Consider the following 26,093-nt stretch of genomic DNA (forward strand, 5'->3'; position numbering starts at 1 on the left):
TTTCAGGGCTGAGAAGACGGGGGAACCTGGGAGGTGGGAGAATTACTGCAGCGAAGTCTTGGGGTCGAGCTAGGATGTCCAGATCATGCAATGTATTCCTGTTATATACTCTGTTAGAAAGAGGACTACTTTTAAATGAGCTACGTACTTTGGCTTGCACGAACTGCAACCTTGATAAGAAACGTAATGGTTAGCAGAAATGTTTTCTCACTGTTTTCAGCCCATCGCTAACACGGGTATCATCACCGGGATCCGGCACCGCCTTCTTCAGTTCATCTCGCGTCTGCATTAGAAGAAGCGCCCGCAACAAGGTTCTTTACGGGCGCACCAGTGACTCATGATATCGTAGGGCCACGTTGACAAGGCATTTGATTCTGGCAAGTCAAATCACATGCATTCTCAAATTTATCTGACAATTAAACATTGCCAAGAATGTATCAAGTGGCTTTCTTAGCAGCTGAAAGCTTGGCTTCTCATTTGAGCTGACCCTTGGCTCTTTAGCGAGGCAGATGCAGTAGATGCGGGATTTTTCCAGGCAGACCAATTAAGGATAAGGATAAGGATAACATTACCCCTGATCTGTTCTAGACCCCTTTGCTTGCGGCTCTGAATAGCCGTGGATGACTCTTCTGGCCGTGTAGAGTCGGCATGTATGAGGGAATATTTATCCCACCAAGGTCTTATGGGCCCTCCACGCTATCCCACCACCCAACACAGCTCTCTCATTGCCGTTTGTTGTCCTGCTTTCTCGGGTATGATTCTAACGCCAAATCTAGTTGCCAGAGAAAGCAATGGCGAGCATCATAAATCCTCAGTCGTTTTCATTATTCTAGGCATCATCGCATTTGGCCTTGTGCTGCTCGCACCCTTTATTCTCTGCAGAAGGGGATGTCACGGGCCAGAGCCCTATCAACTTGGCGTCCCGGTGCCGCAAAGGGCAGGCAGAATATGCCTCACTCCGCACGCTTTGAGCTTGATGCCGATAACTTGCTATCGAGAGACAGAAGCGGTTAGAGCTGATGCTTCGAAGCAAGTCGTCAAACGCCTGGGACAAACGAGCCTGCCAAGCTGTCTCATCTGCATCAGTGAGTTTAGACAAGGTGCCCAGGCTCGCTCGTTACCATGCGGTCATCGCTTCCATCCCAGATGTATTGACCCATGGCTCCTGGAGCGGTCGATAACCTGCCCAGTTTGGTATGTTCTGGCTATAACTCATTATTTACCAACCCAGTACTTACTTCCGTAGTCGTGCAAATGTTGCAGACGCTCTTGTCTATAAACCCGCATGCGATCTACCCCCAGCACCTCGTCGAATACTCAGCCGTAGACCAATAGTTAAGTTCACACTTCTCACTGGATTATTGTGCAACCTAACAGAACACTAGGCTACCTCGGAGCTTCTTCCCATCGCAAGAATTCCAACCATTCAGTCTCGCGGCCCAGGTACTGCTGTTTCTGCTCGGCCGCTTCAACTTCAGGAACCACCGCTGCCGGTGACGTTGGAGGCCTCGTGTCAAATTGGATCCTCAGGTCGTTAGAATACGAAACAAAAGGGTTTGGGTTGGGTATGCCTCATAATCTACAGCAGACAAAGCAGGGACATTATTCTTTCTTGTTTGCTAAAACGTACAACAGTTTTTCGAATTTAACTTTTCTTTTTCATCACCATAACCTTCTCATTCTATGAAGTTACTATTGATCGTCCATCGAAATGCACTATCTCGAGAGAGCCAGCGCACTGTGGTAAGGTTTGAGTTGTAAAAGAGGCTTCAGCCCCAAGGGCACAAAAGTAAAGGACAGCAATGCGGAACCTGAAACTGATAGGCCGCATGAAATGAGCGCCGTTATACTCAGTATCATTGTTCGAGCTGGATGATACAGTTCTCCGCTGGCACCCATCGGCTTTAGAGCTCCTGTGGAGGATCATAGGCGCCTCATCTCGTGAATGCAGAATGTCAACAAAGAGACTTGATTAAAGCAAGAAAATACGTTTTAAAATACCACATTTACAACTCAGGAATTGTCTCTCTGCTGCCCAGCTGATTATTTGTCTCTGTGATAGAGCTCTAGCTGAAGTTCCGTCACTACCAGAGGTTGGCGAAGCGATAAAGCGCTTAGTACTCGTTAATTGAATGAAGAGAACTAAGAAGCATGCAGGTATATACAGTTCTTGTTGAAATTCAATATTCTTTGTCGCAGCTGCATATAATACAGGTTCTGTCAGAACTTATCAACAAAGGGCAATGCATGAACTTGTGGGAAGTGATCAGTCACTCCTCTTGAAAGAGTCTGAGTGCTTTCACTGTGATCTCCCGCGTAGTTGAAGTAATAAACCGACCAGTATAAGAAGTATACTTTTCCATCAGTTTTGTTGATTATCCTTCAAACATCATCTCATCCCCCGTGCTTATCTTGTTATTGGTACTGAGATTCTCTCATGTGATATCGACTCACCTTCCGTTTACAATGCAGCTCTCTCTATCTGACGCCATGTTGTATCATCTACCCCCCATGCCCTTGCCCGACAGAAGTGTTCGGGTTGCTTACGTCTACCTGGATGAATCCAACTTCAAAATCAGTGGTGAAACAGCCTACAAGGAGAGTCACCGGATCGACCCCAAAGAACGCATAGACTGGCATTACGATGTCCGCGCGCTCAAAGATATCATCCGCAGAGGCACCGGGATGGAAGTTGACGAAGAGGTAAATCTCAATGTTTATGGATCTAACCTTGAGCGAAGTCTTGTATTGCAAGATCTGAACCTCCATTCTTCCTTTGTGTTCAGCTCTCGTCGGAAAAGGAAGCAACCCGAGAAACAGGTTGATACTATGCTGGTCAGAGACATGGCCCTGGATACTGTCCATCTCCAGGAATTCAAGGACAGTGGTGTTTTTGTTCTTGTTTCTGGAGACAACGACATGATTCCATCGGTCGCATATGCTCTTCAGTGTGCGTACACTGTGCATGTCTTTGCTTGGAAAGGCTCCGTGTCTGATGAATACACACGACTTGCGCACGATGGCGATATCAAACTTACACTTCTGGACAAGTTCCTGGACACTCTCACCACGACAAACTTGAGTGTTCCTATGGCGAAACTTCGCTTCCCTCACAATTGTGTTGTACGTCTCAAACATGGTGTCAATAAATTGGGGGACAAGCTCGCTGAGTATTTTCATCGCTCGCGCAAGCTCTAGCTCAAGCTTGACTAAACATATTTGGTTGAAAGGTGTTGTTCAAGGGTCATTTTGGTGAGTTGGGCCCTTGTCTTCGCGGTCCGGAGAATTGCAGATAGTTAGGTCGCTTGGTGTTCTGTTTCGGTTTCGGGTCGGGGTCTGTGCTACGGTATTGGGCTTGCTTAGTTTTCAAGTTACGGTTGTTAGAGATGTTCTGTAAGATGGGAGTTGGCGCACGTACAATAGATTGTCTTTGCTAAGTTCTCTGTGCTAATTTGTCAAAATATACTCTTATGGAGTTCTGTCTCTATTACTGCAAAAGCCGGGTATCCTCATCTAAAACACCAAAAAGACTCCCTATTTCCTTTCCAATCAACCGTAGTTCATCTACAACCTGTCCAGTAACAAGCGCATATGCATAAAGCAGCGCATAGTCTTTCTCCTCAACAAGTAGCTGACTTGATTCGCTACTCTCACCACCCTCGTTGATCAATCTCCTCGGGTGTTCCTTTCTGAACTCAAAGATCTTACTCAACAGATTCTCGCGTGCCGATACAATGCTTGGCGTAGCATCGGCGAAAGGATACTCCAGCATAGTTGAGCTAGCAACGACCTGAAAAGCCTGACAAATGTGATCACAAAGAATAGCGCGCTCGCGAGCTGTATACTCGAGCAGTGCCCTCTCACCTTCTGTAAGATGACCCTTTCGACATGCGACGAGGCTCATATTGTAGAAGCCATCGAGGATACGCATAGTGCTTTTCAGCACACGGCCGTACACTTCCATAGGGAATGGGCCTCGTAACTCGAACTCCGAAGCGGCGGCTAGTCTCAGACTATCTAGGTTTGCAGCATACCTTTGCAAGGCAGCTTGTTCACCAGACTTGAGATAGCTTTGAGAACCTTCGCTACGAAAGAGAACGGTGAGAGGCCCTCGCTTCCAGATAAGACCCATTTGTAGATGGAGAACAGACAGACTCTCTTTGAACTTGCGACGTGCGGATATGGGCCATATAACTCGGCAAACGACCAGACCCCAGATGATACCCGCTGTGACAGCGATGGCTCGGCGTTTGGCAATCTCCATGATATCAGGCTGTGAAAACTGTCCATCTTCAGTCGTGTCATTTCCATCTGCCTTTCTCTTTACTCTGTACGCATACAGTGTAGAAACATTGTACGCAAGAAGACTAATCCTCCCCAAAGAAGCCTTGCCATGCTGAATGACAAGATAAAAGTTGATGAAGCTCGTCAACCAGCCAAGCGGAATCAGAGCCAAGGCGTAACCATGGCTGATCTTCCAGTTGATCACAGAGAACAAAGCACCAAATAGTGTACCGATGAAACGAGCTAGGCTGACGGTGTTGGCAGCTCCCATTGTGAAACTGCACACGATTATGAAGGATAGAAGACCCCATTCACCGCGCCATTCCGTGTATAACTCTCTCGTCTCTTCGAGAAACGCGAGCATTGCCCACAGAGCGGCGCCGATACCGACTTTGAGGCCGAACTGAACTGCTTGAAGTTAGCGATTGGGGGGATGGAGATAAGGGCGAGGGGAGAAAGAAAGCTCAGGACCTTGATACTAAAGACTTAGTGAACTTAGTATAAGTTCAGGATAAGTTTAGAGTAAGCTTGCTTATCCTAAACTTAGGATCCCTTTTGCTGAGTTCGTTTTGATATCAAGGTCTGATGTTTTCCTGCTCCCTGAAGAAGGAGAAACTTACTATCGTCCCGCGCCATTTTCTTAAAAAGCGCAGAGATGTTTCTCCAGGACCAAGCCAGTATCTTGTTCAGATCAGGCGCATTATACCAGGTTCTTAAATCAACCGGTGCAGGCACCGCAGCTGGACCATCAGGTACACTAACAGACCTCTGCCTCGTCCGCATCAACGTATCAGCCTCCGCAGACTCAAACAGTCTGATAGCTTTATTCCGATCTTCTTCTGAGCTACTCTTCCACCAGAGCAGCCATCTCCAACTTCGACTCTTGCGTATAATCACATACTCTAGATCATCTAGAACATCGAGGTACTGAAGAACATCTTCGCCGAAGGATTGAAGGCTGAAAGTGAAGTGGCCGCATGCTGCGGCGACTTCCTCAAGATTAGCGCGTGTTGATTCGTGAGACGAAGCCATTTGCTCGATACGGCCGTAGAGTCCTTGTAGAGCGTCTGATCTGGCTGTGTCAAAGGTATCTAACGAGTCCATCAAGTTGCGCCGCAGATCTTCGTCAACGTTGATTTCATAGCTGGGCGGCTGACCAAACTGAGGCTCATGTAAGATTCTGCAGAGATTCTGGCGTACTCCTGTCATAGACATCGTGATCGACTCGTTAAACTGCTCAAACAGTTGGCGCGCCGTATTCGGAGAAGCCGTTCCCGATATTTTCGGGCTGAGCGGCTTTGGGTGCTTGAGCTGTTCAAGCTGAGTATTTGTCGCGTTTCTCAAGCCACCCAAAGCCTGCGCCAAGGTCTCCATAGACCTCGCAACAGTTTTTTCATGTTCGTAAATCTCCTCATGTCCAAGGAAGTAATGTTCAAACTTTGCTTCTCTCATATCCTTCATCATCTGAGCATAGGACTTCGCATAATGTGTTGATGCCGCCGTAAATCCATCGGACACAAGTCCTTCTTCAGAACCACTGAGGAAACTGTTGGTTATCATGTATAGCATATCTCCCAACGGTATCGAAACTCGATTCATCGTCTCTCGCAGTGATGTGCGGGCGCTCGTTCTCCAAAGAAGCAGATTGACCGCCGTGGTAGTCGTGATACCCATAACAAGCATTTTGAAGACCTGCAGAACCTTCTCATTTGAGAACACGTTAGACATTACATGGCTCTCCTTGGTCACAACTCCGATTATCGCGAGTGCTGCGAGGGTACTGCCGACGTTGACGAGCGGATTCAACATCCTCTGCTTCACCCAACCCATAAACCCAAACCCACCGCCAATAAACACCACAACAACCAAGACATGCGATAGCGTCACCAGGTGCATCGTCGACCCAAAGAAAACAGAGGTAACCATAGAAAGCAGCGAAACCGTCTCCGCGTAAGCAACCGCAACAACAGCAATAAGAATAGCCTCAATCATCGATCCCACCGACCTCGCAGGGTGAAAATAAACCGTAATAGTAGCAACGACATGTTTACCCTCCGGCTTGCCCAGGAAATTCGCCAAAAACGGCACAAACGTCGCAAGGCTGGCGATGGTGTAGGCAACAGTGCATTTTAGCACGCCACGGCCGTTGGGCGTGTTGAGCCAGAGTTGAGTGCGCGCCAACGAGTCGGAGATGCCATTTCGGATGGTCTCGCTTAGAGGTGGCATGTCGTGAGGCGGTGACTATGGGGTTGTCATGATGTTGGTGTTTTGGTGTTGATGACGAATAAAATCATGATGCCGTAGTTTCCGGGCTGAGTGGTTTGATGCGGTCATGTGATTGGTCAGATGGTGAGATCCAGGTGGTTGGTTGGTTGGTTGGTTCTGAAAACGTCAGATTCGTTTTAGCTTTGAGATCCGCTCACTCGTGTTTGGGGCCGACCCTGCGACCCTCGAGGAGCAAGAAAACACCGGACCTTAGTGTACAGTATTAAACAAACCCAGCAAAAGGTATCCTAAGTCTATACTTAACTCATCGTAAACTTATGCTAAGTTAACCTAAGTCTTTTTAGCACCTTAGGATTAAGGTCCCGAGTTTCCTTTCCTCTCTTAGGGAAACTCGATCTTCTATCATAACTGAGAAAAATGATATTATTGAAGAGAAAATAACTCTTTAGCTCATTTCTTTATCGCCGAATAACTCAGTCTGATGTGACGAGCGTTTTATTCCACCAAACGAGCAAATGCTTTATTACTCTTGCAATAGCCTTGATGCTGGAAGTAACAACACCTGAAGATTACAAAATCATCTACAGATGATCATCTCTGAATGCATTTCTTACTCTGCTACTTTCCGCAGGCGCAACCGTGGATCTCGAGTGAGAGGCCTCAATGAGTCAATGGAATCACGCTCAGACCCGCATAATAAAGTGCGTCGGCTTCACAGCCATTACAGCAAGAATAATGGCAAAAGATGCGCCTTATGATGATGTTGTACTGAACTTAACTAAGCGAAACTAAATTTAGAGTAGCTATTAAGAGATGGTTCTCAGATCAGACGAAATGTGCGCAGAATTCTAACTCAAAAATGCGTTTATCGCCAGATTTTACTCGCTGCAAATTCTGATCACATTTGACACTTAAAGTCAATATCACAGGCTCCCACTCAGGACGAAGCGAAAATGTATTAACTTCCACTTCTGTCGCTCATAAACTTTAAGCTTTCAAGATTAATTCATCAAGCTTCCACTTCCCAAACTCAAGATGGAGGGAAACATATATATATATACCAGCTGCGAGACCAGTTTTTGGATTGGCACACGCAACCCATTTTATTCTTGTCACAACAAATCATTCGCAAAAATGGTCCGCCAACACAACGCCGATTCGTTTGATCTGGAAAAGCCGCCCTCAGTCCACTTTGAGATCGCTTTCCCGTATGTTGATCTTTCACACGAGATTCGGGACACCAATGAACCCGCACCTGATAGGCCCTCGCCCACTCGCCCCTTATCTGACCGATCAGAACCATTCGTCTTTGACCATGAGTCAGAGTGGCGTGCATGGCTCTGTGTCTTTGGCTCATTCCTCTTTCTAGTTTGCTCCTCTGGTACGTCTCCAGTTCATTCACTCTCCACCTAGCAAATGTGACTAACACAAAACCCGAGGTTTCAGCGGTTCCGTCGGCACACTCCAGTCATACCTCAGTGATAACCAGCTCAAAAACAACACCAACAGTCAAATAGGCTGGATCCTCGGTGTATACCTCTTCCTCGCCTGCATCCCCAGTTTCTTCTACGGCTCTCTTCTCGACCGCTGCGGCCCTCGACTCCTAAGTGCAGTCGGCGGTATTCTCTCAACATCCACTTTTCTCCTAATGGGGCAGTGCAAGACATACTGGCAGTTCATGTTCGCCTTTGGTGTCTTTGGCAGTATCGGGACAGGAATCAACTGCACTGTTGCTATTGGCGTAGTGGGAAAGTTGTTCATTCGGCGACGGGGTTTGGCTATGGGTTTTGCTGTGACGGGGGCTTCTCTTGGGATACTTGTCTTTCCACTTGTTCTTCACTCGACGTTTGAGCATCTCGGTTGGGTCTGGTCCATGAGGATCGTGGCAATAGTCATCGCCTCCTGCACGAGTGTAGGATTCCTCTGTTTTCTGCCGTTCGAAAACCTCGTCTTGGGCACCGATAGCTTCGACCCCTTTGGAACAAGCTCGGTATTTGATCTCTCGGCATGGAAGAGCAAGAGCTTCATTTTCGTGTCCCTCAGCCTCTTCTTGATGGAATTTGTCAACTCCGGTATAGCCGGTCTGCTCCCAGCTATATCCGCCACCGTTGGCTTCACTGCCCAGGATGGATTCATCCTTCTTTCTGTCATAGGCGGCACCTCATGCATCAGCCGCTTGATTATAGGCTATTCAAGCGACCGCCTCGGAGGAATGAACACAATGGTCGGCACAATGGTCCTCATGGCCCTTCTCAAGTCCGCGATTTTCATCCCTTTCACTTCACACGGCCGCTCCCTTCTCTACGCCTTCGCAGCATTCTGGGGCCTCTTCTCGGGGTCTTTCTATGCAGTGGCTCCAATTTGCGTCGGCAAAACATGCGATCCAAAGGATTATGCGAGATATTATGGCTCGACTAACTTACTTGTTGGATTAGCGCTGCTCATCGCTAATCCCCTGAGCAGCGTCATGTTGGACAAAGCGGGCGCAAAGCCTCTGGTGTACCTCTATCTCGGCATTGTCATTGCTGCAGTGATTTCGATTACTGTGGCTCGTGGACTTGTTATTGGAAGCTTCACCAGGTTGAGTGAGAGAATCTAGAAGGGTATCTATTCTAGACTCCCGTTTTTGTAAAGTGGGCAGAATTAAATGGACGGGAAAGCATTTTTGTATAGGGCGATTGAATACGAGTTCTTAGTTAGGTGTGTTTTGGCAGTTGAGATCTGAGGTTGACAGCTTATGTTCACCAAACAGATCTTCGTCTGTATATCAGAGATTGTAAAGCAGTTTGTCATAGAATAATCATTTATAACAGAAATGCATAAAGACATATCCCTTGGTATCTCGATGCAATGTAGACCTCCCAACACTCTTGATGATCCGAAGTCGGTAGTCGGATCGACTTCAGGCCGGCTCGTGGGTCATGGCGCACATCATAGCGTTCAGCTCGCCATCTGGACCAGTAAGAACATTGCATGTTATCTAATCGATCTGATCTCTCTCCAGCATTGCGCATTAGATCCCAAGCCATCAAGCTCTTGGTGGCGTGTTAGCGGGATCAATTCCGCCTTACAAGCTCAAACTACCTCACTACGCTTTCATTCGATTGAGACGAGATATCCGTTCTTCACTGGGAAATCTGGATGATACGTCAATCAACTCACATACATCCTTGTTCATAGAGGGCGCTTCTCGCAAAAACAGCAACGGATGTTCGGCTGTTGAGGTTAATTGTGACTAGGTACAGAGTTTACAAGGTTAGTGCTCTAGGCCGGAATGCTCCGTCTTGCTGACTGCCGACCCTGATGGGTCTGTGCTGTCACTGCCTGTCAGCTGAGATGATGCCGGGCGTTCCATGACAGTGAATTATTTATAAGCTGAGGTGCTGCTATTAATCTACATCCAGAGTGTCGAGTTGTAGTCCAAGTAAACATGGATAAGCAGCGTCAAAAGGTGGCTGTCATCGGTCTCGGTGGGTATTCCGCGTTACTCGATTGAGGACGGCACTGACACAAGCCAGGCATCGCCGGCCTTGTCGCTGTCAAGAATCTACTCGAAGTCGGCTTCGATGTGACTGGATTTGAGCGCAATGAGTATGTCGGAGGTCTCTGGCATTACACCGAGCAAGACAAGACATCAGTCTTACCGAGTAAGCACACACCCCAAGCCGTACAGGATGCGTCGCTGATAAGCCCAAGGTACCATCATCAACATCTCCAAAGAAAGGGTACCTACTCTGTCTCTTTTCCGTTATGTCTTCACAGAGATATTTACTATTGTAGGCCGCCTTTACAGACTTCCCATACCCAGACTCCACGCCCAGTCATTGCCCATCCGCCAAGGTGGAAGAGTACATTGAGTCCTACGTAGACCACTTTAACTTTCGCGATAAGCTTCGCTTGGGTGTATCGGTCGAGAAAGTCGGACGCGATGATGAGGGCAATCGCTGGGTGGTAGACATCCAGGGCTCAGGGCCTGAGTATTTCGACAAGGTCATTATGGCGACGGGCGGAAACAATCGTCCTCACATTCCCAAGGTCGAGGGCATGGAGCAATTCGAAGGCGACGTTCTACATTCGCGCGCCTTCAAACGGTGTGTCACTACGATCTCTGTTGTTCCGCAAGTTGACTGACGATGGTGGTAGACCAGAACTCTTCAAGGGCAAACGCGTGGTTGTTGTCGGCGTCTCGAACACGGGCGCAGACACTGCAGCAGCTCTTTGTGGACATGCTGAAAAAGTCTGGCTATCTCGCAGCCATGGTGTTATAGTGGTAAGTTGCCTGGGATGAATGGCCCAAGTCGCAATGCTCATTATCCCAGATCCCGCGAAAGCGCGATGGCATCCCATTCGATCACACCCTCACAGCGCGCACAATGGCCTTTATGGCAATGTTCGAGAGGAGATTCCCTCGTCTCTACGAAGTCATCTTCAACGCCATCTGCAAGAAAATGCAGGACAACGCGTTCAAGATGAGGCCCGAATGGGGTCTTTCTCCTGCGGATTCCGTCCTGCACGCTCTGCCCGTCATATCGGACAATCTCATCCCCCTACTCGAATCAGGCGGCATCACCTGTATCCCGAAAATAAAGCGCGTCACAGGGCCCAAAGAAATTGAGCTCACGGACGGAACGCGTCTAGATGTTGACGCGATCATCTGGTGCACTGGATACAAGGCAGACTTCAGCCTCCTAGACGCCAGCGTTGATCCCACGCGTAACACAACGCCAAAATGGGCAGAAACAATCGGATCTCGTGGCAAACCTCTTCCTCGTCTCTACCAGAACGTGTTTTCGCTCGATCACCCAGATTCACTAGCCTTCCTGGGCAATGTCCTCGTCGCAACAAGCGCATTCCCCATCAGCGACCTCTGCACCATGGCAATCGCACAAATCTGGAAAGGAAACTCTGCCCTCCCATCAATCGACGAGATGAACCGCGCCACAGACAAGCACCACGAGGCAATATGTAAGCTTGCCAATAGAGGCAGCGTGGTGCCTGGTTGGCTGCGACAGGCTGACTGGCTTGCATGGGCTGACAAGGCAGCTGGGTCACAAGTATATGAACATCTCGGGTGGGGATTGAAAGGCTGGAAGTTGTGGTGGAATGATCGTGCGTTGTATAGGATGTTGATGGATGGGGTTTTTACGCCGTTTGTTTGGAGGGTTTTTGATGGGGAGGGGAAGAGGGTGAAGTGGGACGGGGCGAGGGAAGCGATTGAGAAGGTTAATGCTGAGTTGGCGGCTGCAAAGGCGAGGAACAAGAATAAGAAGACTCAGTAGGTAGACTCAATGGAGTTGAGCGAGTTGCTAGAAGCCTGATGAATGGTGCAGCGGAAGCCAAGAAGCTAAGATCTGACGAGATAATTTAAGCATAATCATGGAGATCCGTTGGCATTGTTTATGATCCGAATCGGGCGCTGAATGGTTCCGTTTCTGCTGCATTTGTCATGCCCACCTCTTTGTTGCACCGTTTCGGCGAGAAGCTGTGGATATCCCAATAGACCAGCCGTAGGTTGGAGGCCGAAGATCACCATCCTTGTTGGACCGACTCTGAGCGCATCTTACTCAGATATGGAATGGGATTGAGCTAGAAAACGTTATGCTAACGTTATATCAACGTTATGACAACGTTACGCTCGGTTCGATGGATGCAGATTATCCTGCACGTCTTACTCTGCATGATGCGACTGAGGTTGAAGCGTGAATATAAATGGCAGAGTAAGCCACGATCAATTGAGCATCTCAACCCACCAATTCCGGCATAGAACAAACATTAAATTGTTGGCTAGTACTCAGAGCAATCCATAAACATGTCTCAACTCAAGAATTACACTTACGAAGGCGTCGGCGAGTTTCTCACAAACTTCCTCAATTACGCTCAAGCTGTCCGTGTCGGTGATCAGCTCCAGCTCAGTGGTCAAGGTACACGACCACGTCCCTCCAATTTCTGAACCCCCAGACTCTAACATGCATTCCCAGGCGGCTGCTTCATTAAAGACGGCGACCTCGTCTTCGCAGAGACTCAACTTGAGCAAATTGACTTGGCTTTCGAGAATGTGGACAAGGCGCTAAAGGCAGCTGGTGGAAAGGGCTGGGAGCAGGTCTTCAGAGTGAACTCATACCACACAGAAATCACGCCTGAAGTCGGACAGAGGATGGCGGAGAATTACAAGAAGTGGATGCCTAATCACAGGGTCATTTGGACGCAGATTGGAGTGAGGCAACTTGGTGTTCCGACGATGTACTGTGAGATTGAGGTATCAGCTTATGACCCGGATGGTCCAGACAAGGCTTGAGCTTAGAACGCGCCCGCCAACACATACCAAATTACATAGAATACATACGCAAACAGATTCACCAAATTGTACATTACTGATGAGCCACTCGGCCAATTTATGTCAATCACTGATTAACGATAGTACACACGTTGTTCCTGCCATCGGCTTCTTTCATGCTTCTCTAGGGTAGCACAAAAATCAGTGACGCAGTATGCTGACTAACAATTCCGAGATCGCCTCTGCCTCGTTTAGGTCTAGTGCGGGCCAGCCATTCGCGCAAGAAGGATCTTTTTTTCCTTCGCGACCATCATCGTTTCATCCACCGCACAAATCACATCTGCATCCCCAACGACACAAAATGCCGCCGCGCAATAACAGGCCGCGCAACTCGCGTCCCGACTCGCGCCCAAGAAACGACCGTCCTCTGCGTCCCGAAGCCGACAGCTATCGACCCGGCGACAGGCACGACTTGCCTCCTCGACCGCCGCCCCGCGATAATTATGGCCACTCCGATTCATACCGCCCGCGCGTGCCGCAGGGCGACTTTACCTTTCGTGTAGACAAGCCAGCTGGCATGCCTGATTTCCCGGCTGATTATCGTGGGCCGTCTGAAAGGAGAGGGCCGCGTCGCGATGGTGGTCGTGGTGGCCGAGGTCGGGGTCGTGGAGGAAGGAAATGGCAACCTCCGCCTCACCCGTCTGAACGCGCTTTGGTATCTGGAGCGACTGCGAATATGCCCGAGGAGCGACTTGGAGAAGAAGGCGCTGCCAAATTCCGCGATGTCGATGAGCTATCAGACGACGATGAGCTCGAGATGGACATTTCTTCATCTTCCGAGACAGAAGGACCTTCCAAGAAACGTGCCAAAACTGGAGACGATGGATCTGCCGATACTGTACCTAAGTGGTCAAATCCCGATCCCTACACTGCCCTCCCATGTCCCGACGAGAGCACCCGCAAGAAACGTGATATGGTCAAATTGATCCGAAAAGCGCGCGTGGAAGACCAGTCGGAGAAACTAGCTGCTTCAACCGAAGCCGAGGACTTTATCTCGTTTGACCTGACAGAAGATGAAGAGAGCAGTGAAGAAGAGGAGGAAGCACCGCCGCCTCCCCCGCGCGAACCACCCCCGCCACCGCCTCCGAATGCGCCCTCTGGACCGAGAGCTGAGACTGCGCGTTTGCCCGAGAAGCCACGAGCGCCTGCTAATGGGACTCTGGATACGGCGCGAAGAAATGATCCGCTTGGATCTCGAAAGCGGACTGCGGACGATGAGATCAAGCCTCCTGATTATGGACAATTGAAGAAGGCTACGACGAAGCCTTCGAAAGGTGCGCTCTTGCCCAGTTGGCAGCCAAAGACAACCGAGGACCCATGTCCTTGGGATACTGTCGATCACTCTGCTACCATGAACATGCCATTCCGGTAAGTGCATACTCCTTTCCACTACCTTCAAGCCATAGATCCGCATTGCCGACCAAACATTCTCCCCGCTCCTGTACTCGGATTAACGTATGCAGATTACACAAGGAAATCATCGACTTCTACGAGTACGTCAGACCCCGCGATTTCGAACAGCGAATCCGTGACAACCTGGTCGAGAACCTTCGAAAGGCCATGCGACGCGACGGAAGGAACTTCGCGAGCGCCTCGGTCCACCCCTTCGGTTCCTTCATGTCAGGCCTCTACCTCCCCACCGCAGACATGGATCTAGTCGTCTGCTCCGCAAGCTTCATGCGAGGCGGCCCCCCAACGTACCTGTCGGCAAAGAGCTGGCTGTACAAGTTCCAGAAGTTCCTCACCAGCCAACACGTAGCTGACCAACACTCCATCGAGGTTATTGCCCACGCTAGAGTTCCGTTAGTCAAATACGTTGACAAGCAGACTGGTCTCAAGGTTGATGTGTCGTTTGAGAACTTGGGCGGTGTCAATGCTGTCGACACGTTCCTTGAGTGGAAGGCCCAATATCCTGCCATGCCTATCCTGGTGACTGTGATCAAACATTTCCTGCTCATGCGTGGTCTGAATGAACCTGTGAATGGAGGAATAGGCGGTTTCACCGTGATTTGCTTGGTTGTGAGCATGTTGCAGCTTATGCCACAGGTACAGAGTCGAAACCTCATCCCGGAGCATCATCTCGGCGAGATGCTTCTCGAGTTCTTCCATCTCTACGGCCGCGAATTCCGCCACGACACCAACGCCATTTCCCTGACCAGACCAATTGGGTACATCCGAAAGGTATGTCTTGCCACCCTACTTACTCTTCTCTTCCTTGCTAACACTCCCAGTCCGAGGTCCGAAGCCTCACGTATAAGAACTACGACCGCCTCTCCATCATCGATCCCAACAACTCGGGCAACGACATCTCCGGCGGCTCATCTAACACCGTAGCCATCCTTGACCGCTTCAAAGGCGCCTTCAATCTCCTACGTGACAGAATGGACGAGATTGCCCGTGATCCCAACCAGGGCAACATTCTCGAAGTGATTCTCAAAGGCGACTACTCCTCCTTCAGAATGCAGCGAGATTTCCTCCGCCACGTACATGAGAAGCACATCGGACCTTGTTCTTCCTGATCCTCCTTTTCCGATCAAAAGCCTATATTGATACCCCCCAATCGGTGTTGTGCATATTATCTGATGCTGGAGTTTTTTTGTGTCTTTTTGCCGGTTATGGATATTTGGGGTGGCTTGGAAGACGTCATGATCTTTGCATTTCTCTCTTTGTTCAAACTTGCATTTGTGTATAGTAACGCCGTGATGAAGGGGTGGTTTGCTGTTTTCAGATGGACTGGCGCAGATTACATTTTCCACCGAGAGGCGCTCACGCATCGGCCTAGTGGCCTAGAATTGGACGACGAAATTTATTCACAACGACTCGAACCTGATCTACTAATCATTGCAGTGACTTGACGAGAGGACTTGATATGGCGACACTGACGATACTTGCAGATTTTGCTTTCTTTATTTTATTTTGAAAGAGTGCGGAATGCATTCGACGTCCTTTCTTCGGTTTATAGCTGTTGAAAAACTCGTTGTTTTTTTGGACAACACTTTTTCTCACTGCTTCTCTGCTATATGCAGAGCTGTGGAGAGGATTGAGATGGTGATGATGTCTGGTGGACTTGAAGGTGTTGAATGAAAATGAGGGACAGTATCGTCGCTGGGGTTCGAGGAGGTTGCAGTATTGGGATATCGCAGATGGTCTCAGCCCAAGGCACAGCAAAGAGAAAGTACAGAGTAGAGATGCAATTGTAAGTATACCTGATCCATTTTATTGTTTAGATGCGCATCTTGAGTTTTCATGTCTTCAAGGCACAGTAGATCTCAGATGCAGATCCATGCAGCTGTTTAATTAACCACCATGGAACTATCGACAGTGGCGTCGTCTTAGCCTCGGACTATCGACTCTAGCTCAGGGCATCAACGTTCTTAAATCTGAATCTCCCCCATTTCCTTCTTCCTCACTTCTTTACTTTCCAAGGCCATCAAAATGCCGTCAACAAAGTCCATCGCCGTCGTCGCGACCCTCGCAGCAAGCGTCACCGCATCCAACTGCAAACCAACCCCCCCCCACCACAACGACCTCAGCTCCCACAACAACAACATCATCATGCCCCGCCTACACGCTCATCTCAGAACCACCCTCCGACATAAACTGCAACGTCCGCGGCGAACCTAAGGAAGGTCAAAGTCAAGTTTTTGAGAGTTTATACCTGGATGATTGCGCGCAGAAATGTAAAGAGTTTGATCTTTTTAACTGTGAGCTTATTAGCTTTGAGGAGCCGGCTTCGGCGGAGGTGCAGGGAAGTTGTACGCTGTATCCTGATACGGAGATTGTGCAGCGGTCGAGGGGGGGAGAGATTGTTTATTATGATTCGAGGTGTTTTGGGTGTTATACGAGAGGTGGGAGGGGAGGGAGGGGAGGAGGAAAGCTTAGAGGGAGGATTAGGAGGAGTTAGATGGGATGTGATGTTGGGATTGGTGATGGTGTCTTAAGAGGCTCGAACTCTGAAGGTTGTGCTTTTCGGCAAGGGTTGGGAGCTATCGCGTTATGGGAGGTTCTTTTTCATGAAGTTGGCTTTCCATCACATTGGATCTTGCCTGCAATCTCGACTTGTCTTGAATTGACTGTATCTCAATCTAGTGTAATATGTATGTATAATATCCAATAACTTATTCATTTTCAAGAAAGTTAACACAGATAGGTAAGCAAGCATCTTAAGATCTTGGCGTTGATCTTATCAGATAAGCAACCATCTTAAGATCTTGGCATTGCCCAAAAACAGTAAGCGACCGATCGGCCGTGAACCTTGATGGAACCTCCACTGAAAAAGAATTGGTCCAATAGAACTTGCGACATTATTAACGTCGACTTTGGTCCGCTACACATTTTGCATTTTCTCAAACCATCTTTGATTACTCCAAGCAAGGTCGATTCAAAGGAAAGAAGTACGTTTCAGCAACGGTGACAAACGGAGACTTTGGCTAACTGGTGCTTTAGTGGTTGACTACCTCTGGGGCGATACGAGTAAAGAGGAGAAGAGGCTGATACGAAAACTTGGTGAGTGACTCAAACCTTTCGATGAGAACTACAACTAAAATTGGGCAGATTTCTTTATTCTTGTAAGAGAATTCTTCATTTTTGAGATAGAGTACTGATCGAAGAAGACTTTTTGTTGCTTCAGCTTCTTTTTCAATCATCTTGGTAAGTCTCCTCATCGCAGCATTCATCACACTCTTCTGACGTTGGAGTCACAGACAGACAAGCCTTTGCGAATGCATACGTAAGTATACCAAAGAAACCTGTACAAACATCTCGACTGACTATATGATAGGTAGCAGGTCTCAAAGAAGCCCTCGAGCTGAGCGGCAACCAGTACAATGTCCTCCTCTCCATGGCATCAGCAGGGTATGAACTCGCCCAAACCCCAACTCAGGAATAACTGACAAATTTCGCAGAATGCTGGTCGGCCAAATACCCAGCAGTGTAATCATCCACAAGATCCGTCCCCGAATATGGATGTCTTCCATGGTCGTCGTATGGGCAGGCCTCACCATGGCCAGCGCAGCGTGCAAGACATATGCTCAACTCTGCACCGTTCGCTTCCTGATGGGTCTCGCTGAAGCAAGTACATACGCTGGATCAATCTACATCATGGGCTCTTGGTAGTAAGTCTCAAACCTCCCCATTCCACCAGCAAATCTGACGACTATAGCAAATCCAACGAAATCGCCAAACGTACCGCCATGTTCACAGTCGCAGGTCAAGTTGGCAAGATGTTCGCTGGAGCCATGATGGCTGCAATCCATGAATCAATGGAGGGTCATGCCGGACTGGAAGGTTGGCAGTGGGTTTTCTTGATTGACGGCATCATCACTTTGCCTGTTGCTGTCTTTGGCTTCTTCTTCTTTCCGGATGTGCCTGAGTACACGGACGCTTCGTATCTGAGTGATAAGGAGCGACAACTTGCGCTTGATCGACTGCCGCCGAAGAAGGAGGATGGTCATGATATACAGGCGTGGAGTCTTGTGAAGCGGGTGATGGGACATCCTTTGCTGTGAGTAATATTTGCTTCTTTATCTAGCTTTGGGGCTAACGGAGGTGTACAGTTATGTGTGTTGCGTCTTCTCAGTTCTCGGAGCAGCGCTCCAGTCTTACGTCGTACAAGGTCTCATGCTCTTATACTTGAAGTACCGCAAGGACATTGACGGTTTCACCCAGTCTGAAGTAAACACCCTCCCAATCCCAACTCACGCCGTCGGTATTATCGCCGAGCTATCTGTCTCATTCTTCATGGATCGGTACAACCGCAGGATGTCACTTGGCTTTCTGCTCTGCCTGATCCAAATCATCTGCAGTATCATACTGCTGGTTCCTGGGACGTCAGTTGCAGGCAACCTCACAGCACTGTACCTCTCAGCCTCGGCGTACGGCATCAATCCACTGCTGTATGGTTGGTCAAGCAATATCTTGGCCCGGACGGCAGATGATGCTGCTCGAAGTGTCACTCTGGCTTCAATGGCGGCAAGTGATGGACTTCTGTGGACATTCTGGGGTATAGTCATGTTCCCTGCTGATCATGCACCTTACTGGCGAAACGGTTATATAGGCATGCTCTGTGTTAGTGCTGCTATGGTTGGCTGGCTATTTGTCGTTCGTTGGGTAAGTTTGTCCCCAATACTATGATGCCTGGTCTGATGATATTTAGCTCGATCGTTATACGGCGGAAAAATATCCTGCTGGTGATCATTCAAGTGCCTCATCTCTGGTGGTGACAGAGGTGAATTACTCTACAATGAATCAAGGGACTGCAGATGGGAAGGTTGTGTAGGAAACTTATGTCAAAGGACGGGGGCTTAGACACCTGTGCTAGAGCTATGTCAGCGACCTTGTTGCCAGTGATCTTACATGCATATGCCTTCTGCAATCTGTTAACAATAAACCTAGCACGGCTTAGTTTAACACATTTAGACTCAACCGTCACACTGCGGTGCAGAATTTGCCAACAAGTGGCTGACACCAAGGGATCATGCTTAAGAAGCTGCAAATAGAGTTACTAAGATACGCAATGACCTGTTATTATCTTTGGGCGACAACACGGAAATAGATAAGAAGGATGATGGTGTACAAAGTGAATTAATATCCCTCAGCTTGCCGAAAGCGCATGTCTGAGGCGAGGGAGAAGAGGAGGAAAACAGACGTCACGCTCCCTTCGCCTAAAAGAACAGACGATTACACAACTGAACATATCAGGAAGAGGAAAAGGGACAATATCGAATCAGCTGGGGTTACAGAGCCGACGAAGAAGAAAAGGAGACAGAGCCAGGTTGTAGGTAGCTTGGACCTGAAGTTGACAGCGATTCCGTCTTGAGGGTGCATTCCGAGCCTAATACCTAACGCTTACCGCTATGTTCGATTCCGAAGCTAAACGTCTCATCCCAAAGCTCTGGTTACACGTGCTATCCAGTGCAATACAATAGCGCGCCTCTTTTATGCAGAAATGGGCAGATTGAGTTGAGGTTGAGCTCAGAGTGGTAGAGTGGCTGGCTGGTCTCTCGAATATGCAAGCTAGTTTTAATTGCTCCACCAATAGATATTAGCCAGCTACAGAAGCTACTATGGTTATCGCTTGAAACTTCTAAGTTTAATATAGTATAAGCTCTCTAGAAACATCTATATTAAGACATCTTGAGTTAATGGCTGGCTGAATAACTTAGGCTATCTTCCAAAATGGCTAACTATAGTATGCTAGCATCAATAGCTTAGACTTCGTTAAAAAGATGGATCTATAGCGTTTGCCTAGTCTATTTTTGCAGTTGCGTTAACAAAATCTAAGTTGAGTGTGGCGGAATGAGTTCTCAGTAGCTTTAAGAATTCAGCATCTAGATTTCATTAGCTTGATGTGGCTTGGCAACACAAAAGAGCGGTGAATTAAAGCTACATTTCTACTTTACCGATTTACTTATAAGGGAAAGATGTCTTTTGAAATTTATAAAAGAAATCATAATTCCTGCTTTTATTCAAAAACATCATCTTCTGAACTTCTGAACTTCTTAACTACTTATCCCAATCTTTTGAAAATGCAAATCACATCAGCCCTCCTCGCTTGTACTCTGTACGCACCACTCGCTATCGCGGTGGCATTGCCTGCAGAACCAGCTGCCCCGCTATATTTCTACAGCTGTGGTCCCAAGAGTCGTGGCTGCTCGATGGAAATACCAAAAGGATGTCCTCCTGGCATGGGGTATACTCTTCTAAAGTCTCCCGCTTGCGATAACAAGTCCGGATGTTGTTTCGTTGCCTGCGTCGTTGGTCAATAATTTTGCAATACAGAGTAGGTCACTCCCTTTTTGGATTTTAGCTCGATTTCTAACAGGATTACTTAAGGCTGTATAATGGCCTATGTAATATGCTATGAAAACAGGTAGAACTGCAGGGATCGGATATATGTGTTTTAGAAAATATATAAAAAAAAAATTAAGTTAACTAGTTAATAATATTTATTAATTACTGGCTTAAGATATACTTAAATAGTAACTAACTTCTATCTCCAAGCTATTAATAATGCTTGAGATGCCTTTAGTAACTGTATTAAGCTGTATTAGATTATATTTCTCCTTTACTGCAATTAAGATAATGCTGACTAAAACTAGCTGATAGGTCTTAAGACTACTATACTGTAAGCTAACGTGTCCAGTTAGTGACAAGCTGTTAAACTGACTTGTAATGGTTAATTAACTGTCTAGCTAGCTGCTGTGGTATTATTTTTTACATTTGCACTGCCTTAGACCTATTTAGAATAGGCTTAGTTGTATTGTTATTTAGTATCTGTATTCGCAGCCTAGAGCTTAACCTTATAGGCAGCAATCATCCCCCTAGACAACAGTGTGTATCCGCCATGCGGCCACATGCTCCTCTTCAGATCAAATCTCTGTATCAGTCTCTGCCTCCACGTCCCAAGCAAATCGAACCTCCAAATCAGGAGCTCGAGGGTCAAGAAGCCCAATGCTTCCCATTTTCGGATCACTGGTATCGCCATGCGTCTTCTGAGCCGTAGTATGAGCTGGATTGTCGCCAGTTTTGCCTTTGCCATTTTTATATTTATTCGCCGGTTCTCTAGTCTCAGCTTCAATGAGGGAGAGGTTGTCCAATGCTTTCTTGGGAGTACCCTCAATCTGAGCGATGGATTTCAGACCAGAAAATACACCAGAGACGCGGCTGGGTTCTTCGTAGAGATCATAGAACGGGAGACCAAGCTCTTGGTAGACTGCTGCTGAGACTGGAGTGGAAGGCGGATCGCGACCAGTGATTGCAGTGAAAGTGGCGCTGTTGAGGATCTGAACATTGAAGGAGACCGCGTTTGACTCTTGAAATAGTCCCTTGGGGATGTCGACAATGTTTTGGCGGACAACACCACCAAAGGGAAAAGCCATTTCAGCCTGTCCAGTCTCGGGCCGAGGCGCCGTTTTGCGCTTAGGAGGAAGACACGGACAATTACGCCCATGAACACAAGAAAGCCTGAGTGCTAGGAGTAGAGTTGAGCTCTGTTCCGGTTGCATATGTCAGTGAACGATTTTGGTAAAGTCTGGACATGCATGTTGACAAACCTCTTCGATGCCATAGTCGCTAAGGAGGAGACCATCTATCAAGTGTTTGAGCAGACAATACATACTGAGATGATTCGAATCGATACTTACCCTCAAGAGCTATTCCTCCATAGATGATAGATCAGTCGCTGCTTATCAACAGGAAAATCGTTGATATCATGAAGCTTCTGTTGGATATCCTTGATAAAGGCATGGTTAGAGATCTTCATCGCTAAGGGCTTGCCGGTCAGTGCCCTGACAATGATATTGATGGCTCGCTCCTCAACTTCGTGACTACCAAGTCGGGTGACCTCGAAGTGAAGACATACTGTGTGTCTTTCGTCAGTCGTTTGTCCCTCGACAGAGTGCCCACTTCCAACAGGCATGGTGACAAATTGTCGAACCTCTTGAGACTTGGTAACCACGTCATCGATCCGTGGCTGAGGAGGAGTGACGACGTAATCTTGAATGAATTTCTTTTGCGAGGGGAGCCCGGGACGTCGATAAGCCAACGTAGCATCGGGCATCCGCGGTTTACCAGAGATGAAGTTGACGTTTCCAGCGAAGATCTTGATCGCATATCGCTTCTCGGACTCAAAGCTGACACACATGCCTTCCCGCTCTTTGTTGGCACTTAGACGAGGGGGAGTAAGGTAATGATTCTCAGTACTCACGATACATGGGGATGAAGACCCAGCCTTTCTCGGCCATGCTCAAAGGAAGTTTGTCGCCAAAGTCGTCGGTCTTGAACAAAGGAAAGTTGCCCAGCGAGGGAGGAACGCGGTTGAGGGATCCATTGTCGGGGACGCGGATGGTGCGCTCGAACGAGATATAAGGGTCGTCAAACTCGATGTAGTTCGATATGCGAGTTTGCGGCTCCCATGGAGTGAGCTCCTCCAACATTTTCGGGATGATCTTTGTTGTGTTATACAAGTGAAGTCTGAGTATCGCGTGTGTTGGTGCGGAGATCAAGAAAGATCAAGATGGAGAGGTGTTGAGAATTTGGTGGCTATGGGAGAACAAGGGAAGCTGACTCTGTGTGGCTTTTGCCACTGGCACTGGCACGAACAGAGGAGTGCTAGTAGGGACCCGGGATGCAATGCAAGAAGACTTCTGACGTTAAATTGAGGTGCTAAAGATACTTCGTCTAAGATCTTCTAAATCTATACTAAATTCTGCTATATGTACCTAAAGCTTTTTGTTACCTAGGACAGAGGTCCTAAGTTTTATTGCGTCCCCTTGCAGGGTTGTCAGTTGAACAGGAGCTCTAGGAGACCGTTCATTTTTTTCTGTTTGCCATTCTTGTTCACTGCGTGCGATCACAGCCAGTGTCATGGCCCGCAGGCTAGACAAATTACAGTAAAACGAATGTGTTGTGACACAAGATGGGGAGACAGGTATTTTTGTCTTTGCTTATTATGTTTCTGCAGTGTTGTGGTAGTGGTTCATATACAAGCATTGTTAAGCCTAACCATACCCTCACTCTGCTCTTTTCGAGCATATAGACATGATTGGAGATATGTACAGACAAAATTTCCTCCTCAATACTTATGATACACTGAGAATGCCCTGACTCCACAGAAATCTAGCGCCGTGCGATGCCTAAAATAGAGCAAAGCTACCTGGAACGAGCTTGCTTATAAGTTATGACCAGGACAGCATTCGTTCCAGCACTGACTCCCAAAGGCATGACAAAGACTTATCCATACCATGTGAGAGACATCTTGAGAGATGAGATCCATCGCTGTTGTCGCACCTTTGTCGAATTGATGCAGACCTTAGCAAAGGTAACTGGTGTTGTGAGACAGCGGCATTGGTTCCCAGCAAATGGGATTTGAACCAAGATACTGCGCTCGTATTCTATCAAATGCACCGGCCGCGTGGCCTAATGGCTAAGGCGCTAGATTTCGGTCTCCCTCTTCTGAACTCTCTAGAGATTCCAGGTTCGACTCCTGGCGTGGTCGACACTCGGTCTTCGGATCTTTCCTTTTGCAAATTTTTGCACTTGAGGTGGGTCGTTGGAGAACAGACTAAGCCAACTTCTCCAACATTTCACACTTAAACAATTAAAGCTGTCTTTTTAATTCGAGTTGTATTTGTCACAATTGCTTTTCAAGTATAGGTATTATACAGTGTCTGTCATTTAAAGGCTGTTCACGACTGGCGTAGCAGTCTTGTCATCTCCATTTGAAAGCATAAGCTCATTCTCAATGCTGCTCGGCTTCTCAGGGACTGTCTTTTTCTTGCGCAGACCAAAGCATGTCGTAAGTGGTGTAAACACGCCAAGGTTGCCGTAGCGCTCCATGTAAGTCATTGAGCAGAAGCAGATAATGACAACGAGCCAATACATATTGTACGAGACAACAGATCCGATAGTCGCAGAATTTTGCCAGCCGAGAATGGCGTTGAAGATACCCCAGCCACCGCCACCGTTGAGCTCAGCGTTGCAGCAGTTGACGTGCCAGACACTCTTGTGGATGTCGTAAGAGCCAGGGCCGGAACCGACTTCTGCTGCATCACCGCCGATGATGTTGTTCCAGGCGTGGATTTCGAAGGCCCAGACGGCTTTGCTGAAGAGGCCAGCGGCGACGAGATACAGGAATCCGGTGGAGATGATGAGGAAGATCTGGAGTGATGTAGTGTTTCCTCCTCTGGTCAAGATGTCAGTGGCAAGTCCTTTTCGTAGAGAGTAGAGAAGTCAACGAACCTGTAAATGATATATCCAACGACGCAACCAGCAGCAAGACCGCAGATAACAGCCAAAGGAAACGACGAAGCCGGAAGTCCCAAACTGACACCACCAATATACACAACAGCCTCAAGACCTTCTCTCAGAACTGTAATGAAAGGCAGAATAAACATGACATGCTTCTCCGACCAAAGCTTGAAACGACTCATGATTCCAGAAGTCGCAATCGCATCTTTCTTATCAAGAGCCTGCATAAGCTTAACACGCCACTTCTCCTGAAGTTTATTAACTCTTAAAAGCGCAGCGCCCATGACGGAAATGATGATGGCCGCAATGAGACTGAAACTTCCCTCCCAGATATCTTCAGTCTTGCTAAAGACGTCTTTGCCGAGAGAGTAGAATGCTCCGATCATGCCGGCGCCGATGCAGAGACAGATGGCGAGGCCAAGACCTACTCCGATCCATACCTGATTGTTTGTTAGAATTGAGGGAGAGTGGATTTGGAGAGGGGGAGGACCTGTTTGAGAAGGCGTTTGTAGGTTTCTTTATCACCTTCGCCGCCGACACTCTGCTTCAAGAATGCCAGAAGGACAGAGACGATGATGCTTGTTTCGAGACATTCTCGAAAACAAATGAAGAAGACTATTCGAAAGCCAGACGTCAGAACTGTCACTAATCAAGGGCCTTCACATCAGATATCGACGTACTGGGAACAGCAAAGACGTTGACTGTCATGATGATATCAGCTCGTTGGCCACAGACCAGGCAATCAGATAAGAATTTGACAGTGAAAAGAAGAATAATTCATGAGATGTCTGATATGAGGGGACATGCAATGGAACGAAACAATATATCGACGCGCCCAACTCGCTTTCACCAACAGTGGATCCCTGGAATTGACTTTGAAGCCTCCCACGCTAGCGTCCAGCCTCGAGTGCCGACTTTACCGAGTTTCAGTGTCATCTGCCTCGTAAAAAGATGGATAAGATAACTTTTGACACAACGCTAATCACTTTAACCACTCTACATTCACTAGGGCTTCACCTGGGAGTGCCGACTTTCCGAGCTGACGCCATCTGATTTGACAAGATCGATAAGATAAATTAATCGCGCTCCCGATTATCCGATATTTATCAATCTAGACGCGATGCTATGGGCTGATCCTCGTATCTTGCGCGTGCCGGTTATCCAGAGTTTGGTGCCAAAAAGTAAGGTTACTTGACAGAGCTGGGTTAGGAATTGCCGCAGTCTTTATCTGATCGGTTCCCTGCAGGCACTCAATGGCCAAATGTAACTTGAGCCTGCTACCAATTGATTCAATCCATCTTTCTTCATCAGCTCCGAGACGAGGAACAAGTTTGATGAACAGACTGCCGTGATGTTTCTCTCCTTCATCGTCTCATCGCTGGCCGTGCTCTTTGCTGTACCAACGGTCAGCGCAAAAGATGTGCATTTCGATTGGAACATCACGTGGACGACTGCAAATCCCGATGGATTGCACGCGCGCCCTGTAATCGGCATCAACAAC

The 26,093-nt window shown here is 47.9% G+C and overlaps 10 protein-coding genes and 1 non-coding gene across 11 annotated transcripts; 7 read left to right on the plus strand and 4 right to left on the minus strand.

The window, feature by feature from the left end:
* Nucleotides 1-2,511: 2,511 nt before the first annotated feature.
* On the plus strand, nucleotides 2,512-3,198 carry J7337_008049 (uncharacterized protein; the record flags this gene model as incomplete). The annotated part of the gene is made up of 1 exon (XM_044825675.1): nucleotides 2,512-3,198. One exon carries the CDS (start codon nucleotides 2,512-2,514, stop codon nucleotides 3,196-3,198), a length of 687 nt encoding a protein of 228 aa, XP_044678592.1.
* Nucleotides 3,199-3,487: 289 nt separating this feature from the next.
* On the minus strand, nucleotides 3,488-6,510 carry J7337_008050 (uncharacterized protein; the record flags this gene model as incomplete). Its single annotated transcript, XM_044825676.1, has 2 exons — nucleotides 3,488-4,692; nucleotides 4,905-6,510. 2 exons carry the CDS (start codon nucleotides 6,508-6,510, stop codon nucleotides 3,488-3,490), a joined length of 2,811 nt encoding a protein of 936 aa, XP_044678593.1.
* Nucleotides 6,511-7,644: 1,134 nt separating this feature from the next.
* J7337_008051 (uncharacterized protein) lies at nucleotides 7,645-9,109 on the plus strand (the record flags this gene model as incomplete). The annotated part of the gene is made up of 2 exons (XM_044825677.1): nucleotides 7,645-7,891; nucleotides 7,950-9,109. The coding sequence occupies 2 exons, from the start codon at nucleotides 7,645-7,647 to the stop codon at nucleotides 9,107-9,109; spliced, it is 1,407 nt and encodes a 468-aa protein (XP_044678594.1).
* Nucleotides 9,110-9,940: 831 nt separating this feature from the next.
* Nucleotides 9,941-11,789, plus strand: J7337_008052 (uncharacterized protein; the record flags this gene model as incomplete). Its single annotated transcript, XM_044825678.1, has 5 exons — nucleotides 9,941-9,980; nucleotides 10,029-10,157; nucleotides 10,319-10,601; nucleotides 10,654-10,780; nucleotides 10,830-11,789. 5 exons carry the CDS (start codon nucleotides 9,941-9,943, stop codon nucleotides 11,787-11,789), a joined length of 1,539 nt encoding a protein of 512 aa, XP_044678595.1.
* A 530-nt stretch (nucleotides 11,790-12,319) lies between these two features.
* J7337_008053 (uncharacterized protein) lies at nucleotides 12,320-12,805 on the plus strand (the record flags this gene model as incomplete). The annotated part of the gene is made up of 2 exons (XM_044825679.1): nucleotides 12,320-12,431; nucleotides 12,489-12,805. The coding sequence occupies 2 exons, from the start codon at nucleotides 12,320-12,322 to the stop codon at nucleotides 12,803-12,805; spliced, it is 429 nt and encodes a 142-aa protein (XP_044678596.1).
* Nucleotides 12,806-13,145: 340 nt separating this feature from the next.
* J7337_008054 (uncharacterized protein) lies at nucleotides 13,146-15,363 on the plus strand (the record flags this gene model as incomplete). Its single annotated transcript, XM_044825680.1, has 3 exons — nucleotides 13,146-14,212; nucleotides 14,308-15,025; nucleotides 15,076-15,363. The coding sequence occupies 3 exons, from the start codon at nucleotides 13,146-13,148 to the stop codon at nucleotides 15,361-15,363; spliced, it is 2,073 nt and encodes a 690-aa protein (XP_044678597.1).
* Nucleotides 15,364-17,749: 2,386 nt separating this feature from the next.
* J7337_008055 (uncharacterized protein) lies at nucleotides 17,750-19,247 on the plus strand (the record flags this gene model as incomplete). The annotated part of the gene is made up of 4 exons (XM_044825681.1): nucleotides 17,750-17,955; nucleotides 18,006-18,347; nucleotides 18,400-18,952; nucleotides 19,164-19,247. 4 exons carry the CDS (start codon nucleotides 17,750-17,752, stop codon nucleotides 19,245-19,247), a joined length of 1,185 nt encoding a protein of 394 aa, XP_044678598.1.
* Nucleotides 19,248-21,213: 1,966 nt separating this feature from the next.
* Nucleotides 21,214-21,849, minus strand: J7337_008056 (uncharacterized protein; the record flags this gene model as incomplete). Its single annotated transcript, XM_044825682.1, has 1 exon — nucleotides 21,214-21,849. One exon carries the CDS (start codon nucleotides 21,847-21,849, stop codon nucleotides 21,214-21,216), a length of 636 nt encoding a protein of 211 aa, XP_044678599.1.
* Nucleotides 21,850-21,989: 140 nt separating this feature from the next.
* Nucleotides 21,990-22,779, minus strand: J7337_008057 (uncharacterized protein; the record flags this gene model as incomplete). Its single annotated transcript, XM_044825683.1, has 2 exons — nucleotides 21,990-22,509; nucleotides 22,547-22,779. 2 exons carry the CDS (start codon nucleotides 22,777-22,779, stop codon nucleotides 21,990-21,992), a joined length of 753 nt encoding a protein of 250 aa, XP_044678600.1.
* Nucleotides 22,780-23,750: 971 nt separating this feature from the next.
* On the plus strand, nucleotides 23,751-23,840 carry J7337_008058. Its single transcript has one exon. It is a non-coding gene; the product is annotated as a tRNA-Arg (tRNA).
* Nucleotides 23,841-24,019: 179 nt separating this feature from the next.
* Nucleotides 24,020-24,978, minus strand: J7337_008059 (uncharacterized protein; the record flags this gene model as incomplete). Its single annotated transcript, XM_044825684.1, has 2 exons — nucleotides 24,020-24,527; nucleotides 24,584-24,978. The coding sequence occupies 2 exons, from the start codon at nucleotides 24,976-24,978 to the stop codon at nucleotides 24,020-24,022; spliced, it is 903 nt and encodes a 300-aa protein (XP_044678601.1).
* Nucleotides 24,979-26,093: the final 1,115 nt, after the last annotated feature.

The sequence above is a fragment of the Fusarium musae genome, chromosome 6 (assembly GCF_019915245.1).
Source record: "Fusarium musae strain F31 chromosome 6, whole genome shotgun sequence".
Taxonomy (NCBI): Eukaryota; Fungi; Ascomycota; class Sordariomycetes; order Hypocreales; family Nectriaceae; genus Fusarium; species Fusarium musae.